We start from the raw sequence: 23466 nt of genomic DNA, 5'->3' as shown, positions 1-23466 counted from the left end.
GTTTTTTTTCTCCTTTCCATATTGGCTCATAAAAAAACCTACCGCTTTAAAGCAATGACTAAATAATATTTTATAGACATCCAAGAAGAAAAAAAAAAATTTATCAAAATCTGAATTTAAAAGTTTGAATAGCTGAAGATGATATATAATTTAACATTCACTATTTTTCAGCGAAGTGATCGTGACTCCTGCTGCAGCACCGCAGACGGCGACGGTAGTTGAAGGACCAAAAATTATTGAAGGGTCTATAGAAGTTGTTAGGGTAAACAAAGAAGAGGCTGTCCGACATAAGACTAGGTCTAATGGTAAGTTAAGCACCAAACTATGACATAAGACCAGGTATAATGGTTAGTTAAGCACCAAACTATGACATAAGACCAGGTATAATGGTAAGTTTAGCACAAAACTATGACATAAGACCAGGTTTAATGGTAAGCTAAGCACCAAACTAAGACATAAGACCAGGTCTAATGGTAAGTTAAGCACCAAACTAAGACATAAGACCAGATCTAATGGTAAGTTAAGCACCAAACTATGACATAAGACCAGGTCTAATGGTAAGTTAAGCACCAAACTATGACATAAGACCAGGTCTAATGGTAAGTTAAGCACCAAACTATGACATAAGACCAGGTCTAATGGTAAGTTAAGCACCAAACTATGACATAAGACCAGGTCTAATAGTAAGTTAAGCACCAAACTAAGACATAAGACCAGGTCTAATGGTAAGTTAAGTATCAAACTGCGAAATTACTTTTAAGGGACAATTTCCCATGAATGGAACGAAAGGAAATATATATTTTAACACCATGGCCAAACTCCTATTCAAGGGAAACCCCAATTAAGAGACATTTTTTTTGGTCCCAAAAGTGTCGCCTTGAGGAGTTCTACTGTAAGACGAGACAATTTATTTGAATACAAATTTAGTAGAATAAAAGTGGCATTTTCAAAAGAGTTATTATTCATTTCAATTTGTAGAATTCCAAAGCCATGTTTTCGATGGCTCATCATCTAAACAGTATGGTAACCAAGATATCACCACGCCGCTTACAGATATTGTGAATAAGGTTTGCAAATCATTTTAATTAATAATAATGTTTTTGATATTTTTTTTTGTGAAGTAGCATTTGTGCTAAGTAGTTGATCAGCCTATTCTAACATAAATTGTCAATTTATACTGGCTTATTTGAGTTTCCACACATAAACAATAAGTAACCAGGTTTTTTCTTTGTCTTGTCTTTGTCATATCTTATGTGGAACAATAAAATGAATGAATGAGAACAGTTATGAATGCAATTCTCAAGTGGGACGCGAACCCACGACCTCCAGATAACTAGCCAGGTGTTCATACCTTTGGACCACTGACTTGTGTTTATGGATAGCGTTTGATTTGAGCCCACTGTAAACCAATAATTAATAATGTCTGTATTGAGTTTTCAATTTCTTATAGAAATAATTTAGAAAAGCTTTAAAGGCCAGGTGCGGGCAAAAAATTTCTATTGATCATACATTCCAATAATTATCGATCTATAGTTTCCCCTATGTTTCATAATTTTTTGGGATTTTATTTGTGTTACACGAGCTTGTAGAAAACAAGCACTTTCTTATCAGTGGGGGGATAGTTCAAATTACACAGTAAAATCTCTATTCTTTTGTACATAAATTTTGTAAATAGAGAGGCATTTTAAAAAGCTATGAAAAACAAACGGTGTGGTAAAAAATGTTATCAGATGACTAAATATAGGTAATATAACTTGAATATTACATTTCTGGTATTTTTATTCAACTTCAGATTTTTATTTTCATGCTATAGCAAAAATTATCCACCGTATATCCACCATCTTTTTTCACCTTCTAGGGAGTCATCATACATGTTATTACATTAGGTTAACTACCTAACTACTGAAAAAAAGTCTTCCTGGTTTTTATAGCAGAATTTTGCCAAATTTTGTATTTGACCATTTTAAGGGAAATTTATGTTTTTTCGTCTTGATTCCTTTTACAAATACTTGATTTATGTACAATTAACCAGATATTATATTTAAAATTCATGCCTGTACCTGAGCTTTAAGAAAGTTCACTATCTTTTTGTTGTCTAATTTTACCATCATAAAATAAACATCTTATATAAGAGTGTTACAATATCAATCTATTGGTTATGTTGTAATTTAAATTTTGTTGTAGCCATTCTCGGAAGATGCGTCAAGTAAGGACATCACCCAGCATCTGTTAAGGTTATCAAGAAAAGGCAAACAAACCTCTGGTAAGAACCTATATACTCTTAATTTAGTGGCTTTCTGTCGCATTGACATCTGACATAGGCGGGAATAATCTTTATTTAGCCAACATATGGAACATAAATTTATTTTTTCTGTCTGTTATCTTGTTATGTGTATGTTTTAAAAGGGGGAGGGGGAAATCTGTGAAAAACGGCTAAACTGGTTTGTTTTGATAATTAATATTCTAATAATGAGTGCTTATAAACTATCCTAGAATTTTTTTTTCTGAAAATTCTCATTTTATTTTAGTAGCCTAAATGAGTTAGTAGTTAAATGAGTTAGCAGTTAAATGAGTTAGCAGTTAAATGAGTTAGTAGTTAAATGAGTTAGCAGTTAAATGAGTTAGCAGTTAAATGAGTTAGCAGTTAAATGAGTTAGCAGTTAAATGAGTTAGCAGTTAAATGAGTTAGCAGTTAAATGAGTTAGCAGTTAAATGAGTCAGCAGTTAAATGAGTTAGCAGTTAAATGAGTTAGCAGTTAAATGAGTTAGTAGTTAAATGAGTTAGCAGTTAAATGAGTTAGCAGTTAAATGAGTTAGCAGTTAAATGAGTTAGCAGTTAAATGAGTTAGCAGTTAAATGAGTTAGCAGTTAAATGAGTTAGCAGTTAAATGAGTTAGCAGTTAAATGAGTTAGCAGTTAAATGAGTTAGCAGTTAAATGAGTTAGCAGTTAAATGAGTTAGCAGTTAAATGAGTTAGCAGTTAAATGAGTTAGCAGTTAAATGAGTTAGCAGTTAAATGAGTTAGCAGTTAAATGAGTTAGCAGTTAAATGAGTTAGCAGTTAAATGAGTTAGCAGTTAAATTAAATCATATAACTGTACTGTACACTTAAGCTTTAGTGTCTACACTATCAAACTAGTAGACAAAAAAAAGTGTGATATGCCTAAATATGGTAGTGATATGTCTAAATATGGTAGTGATATGCCTAAATATGGTAGTGATATGTCTAAATATGGTAGTGATATGCCTAAATATGGTAGTGATATGTCTAAATATGGTAGTGATATGCCTAAATATGGTAGTGATGTGTCTAAATATGGTAGTGATGTGCCTAAATATGGTAGTTATGTGCCTAAATATGGTAGTGATGTGCCTAAATATGGTAGTGATGTGCCTAAATATGGTAGTGATAAGATCATCATGTCCATATATGAGCACATCACATTTTTTTTCGCATAAATTATGATAGTGTCGATAGAGCTTTAGTTATTAAAGGGCATTTTTGCATATATATTATTGTTGTGGTGGCAGTGGTAATAGTTTGTATATGATGACATTTAAACTTAACAAGTTCTGTAAAAGATAATCTTATTATTAGCGATGATGAACTTTAATATTTAACTAATCTTGTTGCCATTATATTGACAACGCACAATAATGAATAAGTACTTTATTAGAGGATTATACTTACATAATACCATGACGGATAAATTGATAATTTAAGCAGGTTAGTTTTAATGATGTCCTGTTCTTGTTTCAGATCTCATTTCAGAAGAAAAGTACACCAAAGTTCATATAGAGCACATATCGTTAGCTTTTGAATTGTCTACACAGAGGCTTAAAGATTTATTGGTGAGCTTTATAAATGTATTTCAGTTGACTCTATCAAAGCCAAACTTTTTCTGAGGTTTAAAAAATCCCTAAATCTATGTATTCACTAAAAACCCATTAGAATTTTCAAACCAGACCTATTAGGCCAGTCCAAGTCTAAAGCTCTATCTACACTATCAAACTTTATGTGACAAAAAAATGTGATGTGCCCATATATCGACATGAAGATGTCATATCATATCACTACCATATTTGGGCATATCACTACCATATTTGGGCATATCACACTTCTTTTCACACAAACTAATTTGATAGTGTAGACAGAGCTTAATCATTCTACTTTAAATTCAAGAACCCACCGTACCCTACATACCTATCACCCACCGTACCTTCCATACCTATCACCCACCGTACCTTCCATACCTATCACCCACCGTACCTTCCATACCTATCACCCACCGTACCTTCCATACCTATCACCCACCGTACCTTCCATACCTATCACCCACCGTACCTTCCATACCTATCACCCACCGTACCTTCCATGCCTATCACCCACCGTACCTTCCATGCCTATCACCCACCGTACCTTCCATGCCTATCACCCACCGTACCTTCCATGCCTATCACCCACCGTACCTTCCATACCTATCACCCACCGTACCTTCCATACCTATCACCCACCGTACCTTCCATACCTATCACCCACCGTACCTTCCATACCTATCACCCACCGTACCTTCCATACCTATCACCCACCGTACCTTCCATACCTATCACCCACCGTACCTTCCATACCTATCACCCACCGTACCTTCCATACCTATCACCCACCGTACCTTCCATACCTATCACCCACCGTACCTTCCATACCTATCACCCACCGTACCTTCCATACCTATCACCCACCGTACCTTCCATACCTATCACCCACCGTACCTTCCATACCTATCACCCACCGTACCTTCCATACCTATCACCCACCGTACCTTCCATACCTATCACCCACCGTACCTTCCATACCTATCACCCACCGTACCTTCCATACCTATCACCCACCGTACCTTCCATACCTATCCCCCACCGTACCTTCCATACCTATCACCCACCGTACCTTCCATACCTATCACCCACCGTACCTTCCATACCTATCACCCACCGTACCTTCCATACCTATCACCCACCGTACCTTCCATACCTATCACCCACCGTACCTTCCATACCTATCACCCACCGTACCTTCCATACCTATCACCCACCGTACCTTCCATACCTATCACCCACCGTACCTTCCATACCTATCACCCACCGTACCTTCCATACCTATCACCCACCGTACCTTCCATACCTATCACCCACCGTACCCTACATACCTATCACCCACCGTACCTTCCATACCTATCACCCACCGTACCTTCCATACCTATCACCCACCGTACCTTCCATACCTATCACCCACCGTACCTTCCATACCTATCACCCTGTTCCTCCATCATGTAACCAGTTATCACTAGTTGCTCGTTTGTTTCTAATTAAAAACTATTTTTTCCCAGAAATGTTTGAAAGAAGATGATAAACATCGGACAGAATTGCAAACATTGGTAGACTCTGAAGTCAGTGAAAAGGAGAAATTAAAACAGCGAATAGAAGAACTTGAATCACAATTACGAACTAGTGTGTCGTCTGAAACTGCTGTTGCATCTCCCAGCAGTACTCCCCCTGCTTCTTTAGAACAAGTATCTTCACTTAATGAAAGTAAATTTGTTTTGGGTGCAAAAGAAGATGAAACATGTGAAAGACTCACAGAGCAACCGCATGAAAGGAAATTATCGAACGATGATTTGACACGGAAACTTAGTGAAATTAACATTGATACTATAAACAATGGCATCCAAGTGTTTGAAAATGTCGACAGGACAAACTTAGATTACGTAGAGAATAATTTTCACGAGGAACAAGTAACGAATTTGGATGATTCAGACCGGTCAAGCCTGAAATCAGACGGTTCGCACTCGGATGATACCAGTTCAAACCGGTTACGTGGAGGATCTGAATCCGGGTCAGGTTCGGAACGTGATACAAGTCCGCGAAACACGATACATTTCGCTGTTTCTACTGACTCCAACTTTCCCGTCATTGAAAACGCAAGTGTTAATGAAAATAATAAATTTGAAATCGAACCATTAGTTGTTGAAATGAACAAAGAAGATGACGACGACGATGGTGATATAACCATTCCCGCAGAGATAGAATCACTGCCACCAATTGGACAATTGCATCATGTTAAAATGGCTAAAGAGGAGGTAGTCATGCACGAAGCGCCAGAATTTTTACATGATAATGATGAACTAACTTTGGATTTATTACCGGGGAGCAGACCTCACAGTCTGATTTCTGTAGGGTCGACGTCAACGACAGACGGTCTAGAGTACATCGGCAAACCTCTTGAAGGTGCAGCTCACATGCATGCTATACTTTCTAAAGATAGCCTGTTGGACCATGGTATGTTACAAACCTAGAATTTGTACAGGTGGTTTGTTTATCTACAGAACGGCAACAATTTGTCGAGATATAGGCCTAGACAGGTCTAGTTAGGCCTCTTTACCAGCTCCTTTGCTGCTGATCTCTGATTTAAATAGGATACTTAAGAAAAGTAGGGGAGGGGAGGGGAGGGTGAAATGTGCTTCGTCCTTGAATTCCAATTTGCATGTATTATTCAAAATAAGAAGGAACACTTGTTGAAATTATTATTTGTTCCTTCATTGAATTGAATTCAATTTATTCCAAATTTTACAATACAAGCACATACATCCAACAGCAAACTGAATGGGACGTCCCAGCCTACAGTGACACACCTTCACAGATTTAAACATAAAATAGATTAGTTAAGACCAAACATTGGTTACTTCAAATCAGATCAAATATAAAACTCATACAGTATAAGATCATATAATAATCATTTTAAAAATCTGTTCTTTTTAACTTATTGGTTATCTTTCAGAACATGAAAACATTGTGTAGCAACTGTAGCCTAGCTGTCATTTTCCATTTGATAGTTGATGCGGCATGCTGGTATCATGCCACTATAGAAGACAGAAAGACACTAGATGATAAACAGGCCAATGGTTCTATTGGCATTGGATCTGCATCCAGGAAACCTATACAACAGAGGACAGTCTGCGTGTGATCCACTTTCTAGTGTTTTTTACTTGACCTAGTGATCCTACGATAACAGATGCGCTCACGATGTTTACAAACTTTGAGTGACCTTGTCTAATACAATACTCACCATTAGTGCCTGCTAATCATATAATCTTCATTTAATCATGTTGTCAACATCATTATCTCTATCTTTATCATTTAATCATTGTCAGATCATCATTGTTTTCTACAACAAAAATATTTTAATATTTAATGATAGGCATTTGTACCAATGACATCTCAAATTAGAGATTGGAACTTAATGACCAATTGTTGCTTTAGTGCCTTTTACACAAATATGTAAGCATTGTCTGCCATCTATGAGTGCCAATGCAAAATACTTCTGATGAACATTTGGTATGTTCTGATGGACACTCGGTATGTTCTGATGAACACTTAGTATGTTCTAATAAACACTCAATATGTTCTGATGAACACTCAGTATGTTCTGATGAACACTCAGTACATTCTAATAAACACTTGGTATGTTCTGATGAACACTCAGTATGTACTGATAAACCCTCAGTACATTCTAATAAAAACATTGCGTTTGTTCTGATGATCACCCAGTATGTTCTGATGAACACTCGGTATGTTCTGATGGACACTCAGTATGTACTGATAAACCCTCAGTACATTCTAATAAAAACATTGAGTTTGTTCCGATGATCACTCAGTATGTTCTGATGAACACTCGGTATGTTCTGATGAACACTCATGATGATGTCATATACTTAAGATATCTTTGAATAATGTTATAAAATGTTTGTCTTTATCTTCTTTGTGTTAAATATTGTAAAAAGCATCATTGATATGTAAATGCTTGTAGATATTGACAAATCAAAGATCGTATTCTTATACAGCTATTTGCAATGTGTTAGCGGACATTGTCTTTTCTTCCAGTATGTTATTAAACAAAGCAAGTAAATATATTAAAAACTTTCCATAGATGTAAATTTGTCCGACTTGTTTTTAATTTTTGAAGACAATATATGTACAAAATGTAATCGTTTATATAGTGTAGATGAGTATAGTGTATTTTTGAAATTTATATTTTAAGGTAATTAAAGTGATTATTTAATTATTATTATCTGGCCAGCTATGTTGAGTTGATCTCTTAACATTAATAACACAACATATATTGTACACACTTCCTTTTATACTAGCATTAATGTATTATTTCAGTTTGCACATTTATTTATTAAAATTTGAGAAATATTTTTAAAATATTCAAAATTTATATGATGAAAATGATTTGTAATATCTCGCCAGATCGTTTGACAACCCAGCGCCGCCAAAGCTCTGTGTAGTCAGTCTATTTTGATATTTAGCAGTAACCAGCTGCGGTTTAGCAATAATAATGTAAAATGATTAGTGCCTATAAAGATAGCCAAATGTTAAATGTTTTCCTATTTATATATAAATTGATATTCCTACTCAACTGAAAGTTACCAATGGGTCCTTTTTATTAAGATTATCGTATCAAAAATGTTTATAATGTTCCTACTGAACTTTATAATTGGATCCCTTGGATCGGATATGTTTTAGTTTTCGTATTTTACTTGTCTACCACTTCTCTGCTTTCTTATGTTTTAATGCTTGTTTAAATTAATTTACAATTTGATTAAGAGGGTAGTGTATCGGTGTATAACCAGGTTATAGTTTAACCAGGTTATTGTGTAACCAAGTTATTGTTTAACCAGGTTAATGTGTAACCATGTTATAGTTTACCTAAGTTATTGTTTAACAAGGTTATCGTTTAACCAGGTTATTGTTTAACTAAGTTATTGTTTAACTAAGTTATTGTTTCTTTTTAACCAGGTTATAGTTTAAACGGTTATAGTTTAACTAAGTTATTGTTTAACAAGGTTATCTTTTAACCAGGTTAATGTTTAACCAGGTTATAGTTTAACTAAGTTATTGTTTAACCACGTTACAGCTTAACCAAGTTATTGTTCAACCAGGTTATAGTTTAACTAAGTTATTGTTTAACAAGGTTATCTTTTAATCAGGTTATTGTGTAACCAGGTTATTATTTAACCCAGTTGTTGTTTCAGGGGAAGGTTGAGATATAAACAATCAAAATACTGTATAATTTATTCAAGTTTTTAAAATGTAAAATTTGTAATTAATGTATGTCAAAGGTTATTTGTAAATCGTTAGATTGGCTAGTAAGTATAACATTTAGAGCTTTTTTTTTAAACTGCACTTAATTGTAAGCTGTATCCATCTGAGATATTAAGTAGGCTTGACTTTGTGATGACCAGAACTTTTGTGGTGCCATGGAAAAGGACAAAAAGAATTTGGGTTTTCATTATTCAATTGTTATGTCAACCAACCTAGAAATTACAAATAGTCACTGTACATTTTACAAAAAAGTGTATATCCGTTTATATTATACACTGTCGTAAAAAACAATTTGCATAAAATTCTGGTCATCATTGAATCAAATTTTCCTTTTCTGTTATCTTGCTATCAGTGTTTTAAATCATATTTTGTTAGAGGTTATATTTGCATTGTTTTAATAATGTCTTGTTAGGTTACAATAATAATGCAACAGTCTTTGTAATAACTAATTTATTTCATTTATTTGATAAATAATATTTAAGGTCTCAATACTGTGTAACACAATAGCTATTTTATATTCTTAAAGTTTATGATGGTAAAAAGACATATTTAAATAATCAGCATTATCTTACAAACGTATGTGCAAATACCTTAATTAAACAATATATAATGTGAAATGCAAATTGTATTATAAATTGCAAACTAATTGGCTGCTTGGTGAATCACAGGTGATGGGGAGGGGGAGTGGGGGAGGATGGGGGTGGGGAAACACCTTTCTCTCATTTCAAAATCATTTCCGGACCATTATACAAGGTACACCAAGTGTACTGATATCTGGAACTAAATACAATAATGTTGAATATTCATTAAACTTTATCAATCCAATTGACAAAATATAGCCTCTGGTTGCTCTTGCTTAATGTTTTTATTGGCTAGGCCTAACACTAGACAAGTGTATATGTGTTATGTTTTTCACCATTTTAATAATACCAGTTGAAAGAAATTTTGTCTGGTAATTCTTGCTGGTAAAACCAGCTTTGGGAGAACAATGGAGTGGGCACCAATGGGAGGGGAGATAGGGGTTCACATGATAACTAACCGTAACAAGTTGATTGTAGCACATTTCTGTCACATAATCTACTGTACCTGCTGTATGTCTATTTGTCATAGTTTATTATTAAGAATCATGAGTTCATCTTGCAGAGTTGGTGAAGGATCTAATATATAAAATGTGATTTATTGAAGAATTTTCTCATCATTTATAGAAATGTATTAATTTAATTAAAAAAATGAAATTCCACCAAGTATTTGTGGTTATGTTTTAAATTTATTGTGTTTTGATTTTGCTTATAAACTTAGTACCAGAAAGTAGTTACAGTGGATATGCTGGCGCCAAATTGAAACTGAAACACAGACCGACAAATTATATTGACGATAAACGAAATGCACAGTGGCGTAACAGCTATGGCTAAACCCAGGGGCCCAGAGCATGAACAGCCCTGATGCAAATACCCAGCGTGTTGGGAGTGCTAAACCAGAGGCACATGCAAGAGACAGTAGTAATTTACAAGAAATACGTACATAAATATATATACAGTATAAATCCATACCAAAAGTATATGCATTAATAATAAAAGTTTTAACCAATCACAATTAATTTTGAAATTGACCAATTGCAGTTCTTAAAAAGGACGAATAATTTCTAGCTAGAAATAAATGATTTATCAAACAATTCTCTCTCCCTTTAATTAATATTAATTAATTTTATAGTTTTTTACGGCATTATATTTTTTTTTCATGTTGGATACACGTCCCTATCAACAATGTGACTAAATAACATTTTTAACTAGCGCCCTCACTAATTTAATCTGACATTCCGAACATTTCCGATTACCCACGACAACTTCCCGAATAGTGTGGTATATTGAGCAGACTATCCAATCGACTGAGCAGCACTGTATTCAGGAATTAGCAGCCGTCAGTGTTATTTAGAGTGCGCTAAATAAAAAGAGAAACTATTTTACGCTAAAGTTAGCATATTGCGCCAAATCATGGCGAGAAATATACTATATTTATTCGTTTATACGGTTGCTCTGGTGAGTTTTATTTGTTTTATAAATGGGCTGAATACTTTGAAGTCTAGGCTACCTACCATCACCACCACCGTTTTCATCTTTGCTCATCCGGTGTTGTGGGTGAGGTGGGAGGACGATATTGTTGAAATATATAGTTAGGCTACTATTATACGATTTTCTAATAATAAAATTGTTTTTTTTTAAAGTACGAGTTTTTATTTAATGTACGTGCCTTCAATGTACAGTGTTTTTAAATTCAATACTTTAATTTCTGTCGGTAAAATACAAAAACTGCATTATAAAATTATAATTTATGTGAATTGGCTACAATCGTTTTTCATCTCCCATTCAATATATTTGATTTGTATAAAAACAGTGTTTTAAATGTTATGTTTAAATACCAAAAAGGACAACTTCCAAAATGTTTTAATTGTTTATTCAGTTTATTTGATAATTATCATACATAACATGGCCGAGCGGTTAAGACAGTGGAACCGTAATCACGTAGCCATAACATCGGCAGGGGTTCGAGGCTCACTCACTCCATGGTTCTGGTGGTAGAACGAGTCTTCTCGGATAAGGAATATAAACCGTAGGTCCAGTGTACACAACTTGCTCGTGTGCACTTTAAAAGAACCTAGTACATCTTTCGAGACGAGTAGGGGGTTACCCCGGTGTATTAGTACATCACAGCCACTGATCACCATCTGGGCAAACAAACAAAAACACTCGAAATAAAGACAATTATTGTATACAATTAAAATCAACTAATATGGGTCAGCAAAGTATAGCATATAGAGGACCTAAGCTATGGCATCAACTTATAAGAAATATAAGAGAGAGTGAAAATATATCAATATTTAAAAAACTATTACTAAATAAATGCATTAATAGTTATAAAGAAACAATATATCTTTGCGAAAACAACATTTGTAAAATATGTCTAACTTTAACTGAATTAATTACATTTTCGTATATATTCTGAGACTGTGATGTATATATATATATATATTATAGTACGTTGTATTTTCCTTCATTTATTTACTACATGAAAACAATTTTGTAATATATTTGTAAATAGTTAGGGTGCCACAGATTAAAAGCTTTGCTTGCTTGTGGTTATCCGGTTTTTCACCTTTTATTGTACTTAATTTTCTATTTATATTTTTATGAATGTTGTGTGAAAAATAAAAGAATCAATCAATCAATAAATCAATCAATCAATCAATTCAAGACGAGTAGTCATCCAGTAATCCGACATTATAGGAGTTGTTTTTAGCATTAAAATTCATTTATCTCAGAACCCCGGAATTTATTTTGTTAGTTTTGTTTTATATCCAATAATAATATTATTATATTTATTTTTTTTTTTAATCTAGTTGTATTTAAATAAAACATATTTGCTCTCAAGGTGTGTGTGGAATACTGTTTATATATTTTAAAGCATTATGATGTTACTGTTACAGATATTTTCTCACACTCAAAAGTACTGTGGTTCAACAATCACTATAAAATCCCAACAAAGAGGACACAGCTTAACTTACAATTTCTGAAATCTTATAAATAAATTCTTTGTCTAAATTCATCTCAATCATGAAGAAATGATTTCTTAAATTTGAGCCCAGCACAAAGCAGCTGGTTGTTTGAAAGCGTATGTTAAATCCTTGGTCTGGCAATAGTTAACTCGTAGTTAATAACCATTGTTCCTTTAAATATTGTTCATAATAAGATATTCGCCTCGTTAAACTCTTTCTTAAAAGTCAACAAGAACCGTTTTTATTATCGTGTACGATTATTAGTAAAGAAGGATAATATTACAGCGAAACCTGCGTTTGGATTTTAACGGATTAGTAAGATTTAGATTTATTTCAATATAAAGTCAGATGTAATTGGCTAAAGGGATCAATATTATGCACTGTAATCATCATACATTTGCTTCAAGATTTGAGAAATTACATACATCTGATTAATTGTATTCAATAAGATCTTCTATTGATTAATGCCAAAAAAGCATAACTTTTTTGTGTAATCCAGTTGTATTTATGATGAATTAAACATATTTGATGTTTGATTTAAGAATAAACAAATTATTGCTAAAAAAATAAACAATGTAGAGAATCCCAGGTCATGTTCAGACAATGAACATGCATGGAACGTAAAAACAATAAAAGTAGAATGACTTAAAAAGATGAACTTAAAAAATGTTAAAAAGTCTGGCTGGTTGTATAACATGCATACAATATTATTGCAGTCCAAAAAGCTGTTATATCAGCATTATGCAAAAGAGGATTAAATACCTTATTGTACATTAGAAAAATTCAATGTTTATTACCCTCAAATATTGACTAAAACATTATGGTGAAATGTGTACTATATTCGTGTTTGAAACCATAATGCAACATAATACATTAAGAAAACATCTCTAGCATTTGAACACTATAAAAACAACGTCAAAACAATTATTATCTCTGATCATAAATTTATCTTAAAAGTAAATGCTGTATACAATTTATACCATGTTAATGATGAATATTAATTTAAATAAACTGACTGCGATAATATTGTAAATTTTAGGACTATAAAAATAGTGCTTTGACTTTAATGTACTATTAGTACTATAAGAGAATAAAAGATATAAATAATGAAAAACATTGTAAACAACTCTAATATTATGGAGTGTTTTGAACCTTTTCAACAGCGCATGTTTAAACTGTAATTCAATTCAAATTCTTTATTCATCCCGCAGTGGGGCAATTTAAAAAAGGACTGAAGTAATAAAAAAAATTTAAAACTGTATCATGTTAATAACGTGCAGTAAAGAAGAAGAGGTTTGAAAAAAATTGTGTGGCATGAATTTCTGCTGCTTAAAAAAACCTTATGTTAAGGAAAAAAGCAACACTATGTATTCATGGGCCACACTGGTACTTGTGCCAATGTGTGTTAAAACTTAGTTATGAAGTACTGTGTATGCTATTCTCTATAAACAAGGGCAAGTACAACAAGTTATTAATGTATGTTAACATAAATGGTGAAGTATACTGTAGGTAATTCTCTATAAAGAAGGCAACCAACAACATTAGCATATTGCTTATATAAATATTCATAAACAGGCATTAGTTTGCACTAGGAATGCAGCATAAAAATGAGCAACAACCAAGTACTTATGATAAAATTGATAACGTGAAAAAAGGCTTATGAACGCTTTAGAGCGAACAATGAAATAGTTTAATTTTAAGCCTGTTTGTGAGCGATTCTGTTCCACTGTTAGGCTTTTATTGAGTTTCTTTTCTTTGTCATATTCTGTGTCATTTCAGGAAATGATATGAATGCATTGTGTAGGTGTATAAATATATGTCAAGAATTTTCAGCTTATCAACAGATATTTAAATTAATACAAATTGAAATATCAAATGAAAAATTAAAAAAGTATGTGCTCTCATCTCCAGAAACCTCTAAATTGAAACAATCTAATATATGGAAACAAAAAACATTACAAAATTTAATAATGGCAGTAGAGTAATTTTGACATGATCCCAAACATTTTTTACATAAAAATAATCCAAATAAATTAAAATGTTTGGATCATCATCGACATCATCAGACATTTGATATATTCTATAAATGTTTAATTTTGTTTTTGTTGGGTTTATCTTTTCAAAATTGAACATGAATTACCTTTTAAGTTTAAACATATCAGTAAATCTATAATTAGTAGTTTTGATGATGTTGGATTGGCCGTTTGATGTTGTTAAGTATCATACTTAATCTTCGTTACGCTGCTAGATGATTTGCAATGGACATTCGTTCTAGAATCTAAGCTACCTAATGTATCATTTGCTCACGATTCCACTTAGACAATGATTCTGTTATTTTTTGAAAATTTAAGCAAGACCAAACAAAAGTATTTCAGCAGTTATAATTATTGTAAATCTTGTAAATAACAATAATTACGACAGAGAACTTAATCCATGATAATTCATCTTGATAATGTCACAGAAATTAAATTAAAGAGAAGACAATTGTGCTATAAAGAAAAACATTAATTAAATTTAGTAAATTATTTCAACAGTTAAACCAATTATAATTATTGTATATGTTATCTTCTATTATTATTGTAAATAAAAATATCACTAAAATTATTTATTTATCTTGATGGTATCACAAGAATTTAATTAAATTGTTCAAAGACGATTGTGCTATGAATTAAGTCTACCTACAACAAACACAATATATTAAACTTTGTATTTATTACATGGCTTTTCTTAGTAGCTAGGGAGTAAACTTAATATTTATATGCTATGGAATCGGTATTTATTTTGTATGTAGCTAGAGGGTTTCTGACAGTTTATAGTAGCTAGCTAGGGAGGTTGATTTGACAGTTTTTATTGTAGTAGCTAGGGAGTTCTTAGACAGTCCATAATTGTAGTAGCTAGGGAGTTTTGAGACAGTTAATTTTAGCTAGAATAAAATTCTATTGAATTATTAATACTGTACTATTCTCTCCATGGTTACAATTATATACCAATGTACTTTATAGGTGAATATCTAAAATAGATAATGTACACGTCTTAGTCATCCTAAAACATCACAATAAATTACATTTATATTTTGCATTATTCAGCGGCAATTATCCACGCACAACCTACTGCAGCTCCTAAATGAAGTAGTAGCTACATTATTGATCCACTATGCCGCAAGATGAAATGCAATGGGAAATTGTGACGAAGTTCATCAAGTCCTCCTTTTACTATTAATTAAATGTTTGGAAAGAGCTCTCTGTCAGAAGATGATCACTATTTACATGTTTTTTATTACTAAAATACATCTGACAAGATCTGAGTCACTGTAGAAAATATTTAAGTCAAATAAATTTTACTTAAAAGGAATATTAGTTTGTGCCCGATAATATATGTAACTTACGTGTATGTATTATGTAACATTATGTAACTTAATGTCTGTATTATAATTCTGTACTTTGGTAAGATAACATTATTTGTTGTGTTGATAATGCTTACCATATTCTTCTATAAAATATAAAAAGTTTATCGACTTCTATCATTGGAAGATAATAAAATGAATATCCTATAAATTTAATGTCTATAATTTGACTGTCAACGAAATAAAAAGGGGAGATTTTTCTGATCATTTGATTACAAACATTCTGTGATTCAGACATGTTATTTCTGTTTCTTGTTTGCAGTAGATAAACATTTAAACATTTGATTTAAAATTGTGAGCGATTGAAAATTTAATTTAAAGTTTTCACTATGATTAACTGTCTTAAATTTAGTATGATTTCAACCATTTTGATTCGTTCGTTTGTTTGGGGATGAAATCAGATGATTAATAAGATTGTAAAACATTGAGTTTTTACTTGAGATTGTAATAAACTATAAATATTTAACTGTCACAAATCTCGTAGGCTTAGATATAGTACCGTAGTGTATAAAAGTATAAACTCAATATTATTTAATTTCAAATTTCAAAAGAAGTAAATGTTTTTTAAAGGAACAGTATGAATGAATGAATAAATTAAAAAATTGTGAAAACATTGCAAATAGATTAGAAAATACGGATATTTAATAATGATAAGATAATTATAATATAAAGTAGGGAATGAGAGAAGGTGTTGAAGTGACATGGAAGAAAGGCACAATGCTTAGTTGGCTTTGTCCTGGGTTCAAGTCTTAGTGTCTGCCACAAAAAAATAAATCCATCCCTTTAGTAGTTATATAAATATTATTTTAAGATTTTCTAGATTTTGGAGTCGATGATGATCATGGATCAGGTAATAAATGATATTTGATTTTTCTTGGGTCTGCAAGATTACTTAGCCAAGACTTTATTACGGTCAAATTAAATCCATACCTTTAAAATGAAAAATGCATTAAAGTTTATTTAAATGATTTCTCTAGGGTCTTATGATGTACCTGAACAATCTTGATTATTAAAAAATTTGAAACATTAAATAAAAAATGTGAACAGCCTTGAATTTGCCAATAGATTAGGTTGTTAATGGTATTTTAAGTGGAAATGAGTCAAATTTAGCCCAAAGGACAACCACGTCTATCAACAGAATTTAAACATGCTTCGTTTGTTAAATGATGAGTAAAGTGTTAACAATTATTCATAATTAAATATAATTTAATGTGTACAAATTTGAAACAAGATAGATAAATTTGTATCTTTGAAAGTTGATGACAGACATGTCATGTAGCAACAACAAATAAAATGGTGCGGTTTTCGCAAGAAAAGGGAACAATCTCTGTTCAAACAATCCACACAGTGTTGTCAAAAGCCTCTGAAAAAGTGGTCAGGTTGAAATCTTACCAACCCTACTGGTTGCTACGGCCCTCGTGTACCAACCCTACTGGTTGCTACGGCCCTCGTGTACCAACCCTACTGGTTGCTACGGCCCTCGTGTACCAACCCTACTGGTTGCTACGGCCCTCGTGTACCAACCCTACTGGTTGCTACGGCCCTCGTGTAGGACTAAAAGTTATACAAATAAAACTACTGACACAGAATAATCAATATTACGTTCATTGGTTGATTCAAAATTTTTCAAATAGAATGTGGTAGGACCAGTTAAGAAAATGTTAATTGCGAGGTTTATAAGTTGTTTTTTAAACCACCACAAACATTGCTTCTTCTTATGTTTACTCTGTTTTGTTGATTTATAACATGTAGTTGTTTTTTTAATTTATCAATAAAATCAAACTCTTTATTCATACCATCAAAACAATACACACAAAAAAAAGGAGTAAAAAAGAACAGTTATGAAAGGGACCACCAGGAGAATCCCAAGGGGCTTGTATTAGGAGGCCCACTAACAACTAGTTACATTAAGATAATAAATAAATAAAATCCGTATAGACAAATATATTCTTAAATGAATAAGCTTGCAAATGATTTTTTTTTTTTTAATCTGATGATTTATTTATTTCAGGTCTGCACAATAACCATACATTTTAATTAACCATTTTGTTTTTAGCTACTAATGCTTGCTCTATCCTCCTATTAACATATAACGATGGTTTCACCGCGAACATATGCAGATAAATCTATGTTAATTTGAAACCTGTGAGAGATAACACATCATTCAAATGATGTAGATATGTTGTCTGTGTTGGGTATGTGCACATTAAGAGCCACATTGAGAGATGTATATTCGTTAATGAGTGACAAACTTAACAATACTAATGGCATACATACATTAGCAATGTAATTAGTCTTGATAAGAAATTAAGGGATCATCTCAAATATGTCAAGGGGATGATTCTGATACGTAATGCCAAATAATGAATACATAATTTGTTTATTGGTAAATTCGTTGTTGAGTAAAAATCCAAACCATTTAAATTACGAATTTTATTAATTTTTTTTTATCGTTACCTGTAGAATAATTCAATACAACTATACAATCCCAGAATATAGTCACTTAAAAAAGGAGAGTATTGGCATTGGCATTTCAAATTTCTTTTAATGTCAAAATGGTAAAAACAGTCATTTTAATATTTTCTTTTAGGTTTCATTTTCATTAAATGATGCAAAACGAATTGAGCCACGAATTGCAATGAGCTGTGGTAATGTAAATATGCACGTAGATGTGGCTACGGGTGATTGGGTACCAGATAGGAACCGGCAGTCTGGATGCATCTCTCATCACGATGATATTCTAAATTATTGTCGTAAGGTAAATATCCTATTTCAAGTAAAATCGTCTGATTAAAAAACTAGACTTGAGATTTCTAAATTCATAATTCTCAAAAGGTTTTGATTATTTTTCATAAAAATGAAGTCAACTCAGTCGCGTCGTGCGTTTGTTGATTATGTCCAATTTCAGAATGAAGATATGGAAGAAAGGAACTCTGTCTAATTGCCAGATCGTATTCATATAAAACTGTATAATATCATATTCATTAATATTTGATTCAATTGGGTTTTTTTTGTGCCAACCTTGCTTCCATTTTAATATCCATGGAAATATAATGTTTGAACAGTGTGAAAGGACCTTATTATTTTTAACACAACTTATCTGTTTTGCAAACATTATAATCTAATAACAAAGTATTCGTAGTTAATTTCACACCCGTCCACACAGCTTAATTCTGTTGTCATCGTACCAATCAATTATGAGCTGGTTCATTAGTAGTGCATTGTAAACAGTTCATTTATTATGCAAATTGGACATCATAGCTGATTGTTCAAATTACTGGCTTCTGTTGGTACAAAGAGAAAATGTATTGAAAGGATAATGATAAAGGATGATGGGGCTTCAGATTTAAGAGCACAGAGAGGAGAAAGATGATGTAAACTACCATTCCTTCCTATTTTAACAACAACCCCCTCCCCCCCCCCCCCAATTGAGGCTGTGATGTGAATCAATTTTAAGAGTAAACTTTATAGGTAGAAAAAGCTTTATATATGTAATATTTTTTTTTTTTAAATTATTAATTGTTTGTATGTGGGTTTGTTTCTTTTGTTTTTTTTTTGTTTTTTTTCAATTTGATCATGATGATTGTCATGTTTACCTGAAAATCATGTATATCATTTACTTTTTATGTTGTGTTGTTTATATTTGTATGGACGCACTATCGAAAGATGTGTGCCACTGATTCTAAAGTGAGTAGTGCCAACAAAATACTGAATATGCTATCCAGATTCAATACATGTATTTATATTTATAATTTCAACATTCATATAAGGTATTTCTTTAAATTAAATTACAGTTAGAATCAGAAAGAACTGAGACCATTTTGGAATATATTTCTTTAAATTAAATTACAGTTGAATTAGCAAGTCTGTGACCGTGCGCAATTGTAGATTTTTACAACCATTTTTGTTTTACATCATTTCACAAAATGTTAATGTACACCGCCTTAGTGCTCTTCATAGTAAATGACATATGGTTATGATCGTTGTTCAAATTAGAGTGTCTTATCTCAGATTTCTTCTAGATTAATCGACTATAATGCATATTTTTCAGATTTTATGTTTCGTTGAACTAAAAGAAACAGGCTCGCTGAGAATACAAAATGTGTAGTGTTTCTTATATTTAGTAGTAAATTGTTGTTCAGTCTCTAGATATTAAAATCAGACAATAAACATGATAATGCTCTAGTTGAAACGGAATAAATTGAAATAAATTGAATAGAGTGGATATTTTAATGATAATACCATAGTTTAAACAGAATAAATTGAATAAAATTGAAATTCTGTAATATCCTAGAAATGTGTACTCTTGAAAATTAACATGGTATAAATATAAAATGTTTTTTTCAGTAATTTTTTTTTTCATTTTCTGTTTATAGCTGTGTTCATTTATTGTTTTCTCGACATTTTCATTCCAAGATCAAAATAAAGCATTATACAAATAATAATAGAACGAGATACAAAATGGGCAATATTTTTAAAATCTACTTTAATTTTTAATTATGGTATACTTTCTGTCTTTTTTTAGTTGGTTGGAATATTTTTCTTTTTCAAGTGGAATTTTAATTGATTCTTCAGAATACTTGAAAAAAACTTGCATTATCATTTCTGTTTAACACTTCAAACTGGATTCAATTTTCAAGTTTGGATATTTATGATTTTGTTATAAACGTACTGTTAGTAAATATATCAAGTCACTGTGAGATTGATAAATTAAGATATTTAATTAAAAATAGGTTAATTTGAAATGATTCATTGAGTATTTACAATTTACAAATCATATGACATTGCATTTAATAATTATATATGGTAATAATAATAATAATCACAGCTGTGATAAAGGGCTAATGTTGCCCGAAAGCTCTGCTTATTTTTCTGGCTGTTTTACTTTCAAAATTTGATTTAGCTTTTTGCTTATTTTATTTTGTATCTCCATTGAGATCCAGCACTGATACCTACAGAATTATCATTTTTTCAGTGCTTATTTTATTTGTATCTCCATTGAGATCCAGCCACTGATACCCACAGCATTGTAATTTTTTCAGTAATTTGCCTTTGGATTTGTAATAATAATAACACATATATGATTATTAGAATAATTTAATTGACTGCTGACAATTAAATCCTGGTCTTGCATGATTGACTGATTTGTATTCTATGGTTCTATTTTAGACACACTGTCAATCTCTTCACAATAAAATTCTCTATTATGATTTGTACATAGCGCTATTCCATGGGTCATAGGTCATGTCCCTGTGGACTAACATGTTTCTCCCTAAGCTAATGTCAGTGCTGCCATTCTAAACTTTTGACTGTCTACTCATCGTGAAAGATGGTTGTTAAAGCTCTGTCTACACTATCAAACTAGTTTGGCTACCCATGGTAGTGAGAATGATATTCTTAAATATGGTAGTGATATGACATCATCATGTCCATATATGCATATATTACATAGCCTATGTAAATACGCGAACGTGATTGGTTGAAACTGCATCACATGACTACCGCTGCGAGGATCGTAAATCTTATATATCCTCGAGAACGATGATATTGACTGTGTAATTTTCGCGTAATTATCGTGTCCCCTGTCATTAAACATAAACATTCTCGAGTTTGATGATATTGACTGTGTAAAATAAACAAAAGTCATCTACTCGATCTTGAACTCTGGTGGAATTGTCACTCCATTGCAAGACAACGCTTCAACCGCTGCGCCACGGAAGTTGCTTGAAGAAATTAATCTTCTAAACTATTTAAACTATGCATACATAGTGCCCTCATTTGTTACTAGCCCACCCTAAATGTGATGAAACACAGTTTGTGATTGGTCAATACTCACGGTAGTAACCTAGTAACTAGTACGCGCTGAACATCCGGCGATTCGGCTCCTCGAAGAGAGAAGAAGACGAATTGTTTATTCGGCTTACCTGATTATAATATTTTTATTAATAGGCTTATTGATGGAAATTCTCCTGTTAATTTAAACGACCTAGGCCTAAGTGAATATTTTATTGCCAAGGAATCATTAATTAGTAATTATCTGTATATTATTCTTCGCAAGGTAAGGTGTCTAGGCAGGCTTGTTTAAATACAATACAAATACTAGGCTAGTATAGGAGGCCTAGCCTAGCTTCACCCAACCCAGCAGACTTGTTCTTGGCTATATAATATAACAGATATTGCCTTTTATATCGGTAAAATATAAGATTTGACATCCCCTCGGGAATGATATTAAGTTCTCGGGGAATATATATTTCCCTCAGCTGGCGCTTCGGGAAATATATATTCTCTCGAACTTAATATCATTCCCTCGGGGATTTCAAATCTTATATTTAACCTCTAAACAGTCAATATCTGTATAATATTTACACATGAAGTTTTAGATAGTGTAGACAGCTTTATACTGGACCTCTGGTTCATAGTCATTATCTGAGAAGACTCATTCTACAACCAGAAGCATGGAGTGAGTGAGTCTCAAACCCCTGCCGATATTATGGCTATGGCTATTGGTTATGGTTCCACTGTCTTAACCACTAGGCCACTCGCAACAATGTGATTTCCAGAAATAGAGGCCTATACACTTTCTAATAGCATTTGTGTTCAACCTATGACAGGCATTTCAATGCAAATACACTATGTATTGAATATATCGATTGTTTAAATATCAACCTTCAGTCCATTGAAATTGTTATCAAGAAAGCTCTACTGTACGACTGTAGATGGTATTTATAATATGACACACTTGTTGCTTGTTAACTAGTTGCATTTTTTTTTACTTTGGTTCAGAAGTTTACTAAAATTACATTTTGAAAGGTAAACATCCTCATGACACCATTATAAAAAATAACTTGTTTTACAATCTATGGAGTACACACGTTTTATCCCCTACTTTGCTCCTTCCCCCCCCCCCCCCCCCATTAGTCAACCATTATAGCTTAAGTTCAATCTTAGTAAAAGTTAGTCATCAAGGAGTCCATGATGTACATACATTTCTTTATCATTAAGTTTAACAGATCCTTGTTCCTTAGGGCATACTTAAAAGCAGAGAGGTGATGTATTTAAATTATTATGATTTAATGAAAGTAGGGAAGAGGAAAGTTTCAGAGTGATTTGCTTGCAAGGTATGATTGATAATTTGAATAGAGGAAGCAAAAATAAATGTTATGAAGTACGGTAAACGTATATAATTTGTGTCTGAGACACTGATAAAATGATTAAAGTAAGTTTAAGTAAGTTTAAAATGCAGACTTTGGTTCAGCATAAAAATGTTAAAGACATATTAAAATTTAAAGCCACAAAAGATCTTCACTGAATATTTAAATTAATCAGTCTAGAAGACAAACATTCTATTTCTAAAA

At 32.2% G+C, this 23466-nt stretch overlaps 2 protein-coding genes across 5 annotated transcripts in view; both read left to right on the top strand.

Moving 5' to 3' along the window:
* The window catches only part of LOC140056941 (uncharacterized), a 35130-nt gene extending 25296 nt beyond the window's left edge, over positions 1–9834 (top strand). For all 4 annotated transcript variants that reach the window (XM_072102471.1, XM_072102470.1, XM_072102469.1 and 1 more), the window contains 6 exons: positions 172–305; positions 979–1067; positions 2185–2263; positions 3760–3851; positions 5384–6332; positions 6832–9834. In XM_072102471.1, coding sequence (XP_071958572.1) covers positions 172–305; positions 979–1067; positions 2185–2263; positions 3760–3851; positions 5384–6332; positions 6832–6851 — 1363 coding nt within the window. In that variant the 3' untranslated portion in view covers positions 6852–9834. The remainder of the gene's footprint in view (positions 1–171; positions 306–978; positions 1068–2184; positions 2264–3759; positions 3852–5383; positions 6333–6831) is intronic.
* Positions 9835–11033: 1199 nt separating this feature from the next.
* LOC140057551 (amyloid-beta precursor-like protein) overlaps positions 11034–23466 on the top strand; it is a 34587-nt gene continuing 22154 nt past the window's right edge. The window contains exons 1-2 of the mRNA XM_072103264.1: positions 11034–11194; positions 18702–18869. Of these exons, the coding sequence (XP_071959365.1) occupies positions 11150–11194; positions 18702–18869 (213 nt within the window). The 5' untranslated portion in view covers positions 11034–11149. The remainder of the gene's footprint in view (positions 11195–18701; positions 18870–23466) is intronic.

This window comes from Antedon mediterranea, chromosome 8 (assembly GCF_964355755.1).
Source record: "Antedon mediterranea chromosome 8, ecAntMedi1.1, whole genome shotgun sequence".
NCBI classification, from domain to species: Eukaryota; Metazoa; Echinodermata; class Crinoidea; order Comatulida; family Antedonidae; genus Antedon; species Antedon mediterranea.
This window is presented reverse-complemented; position numbering and strand designations above follow the sequence as displayed.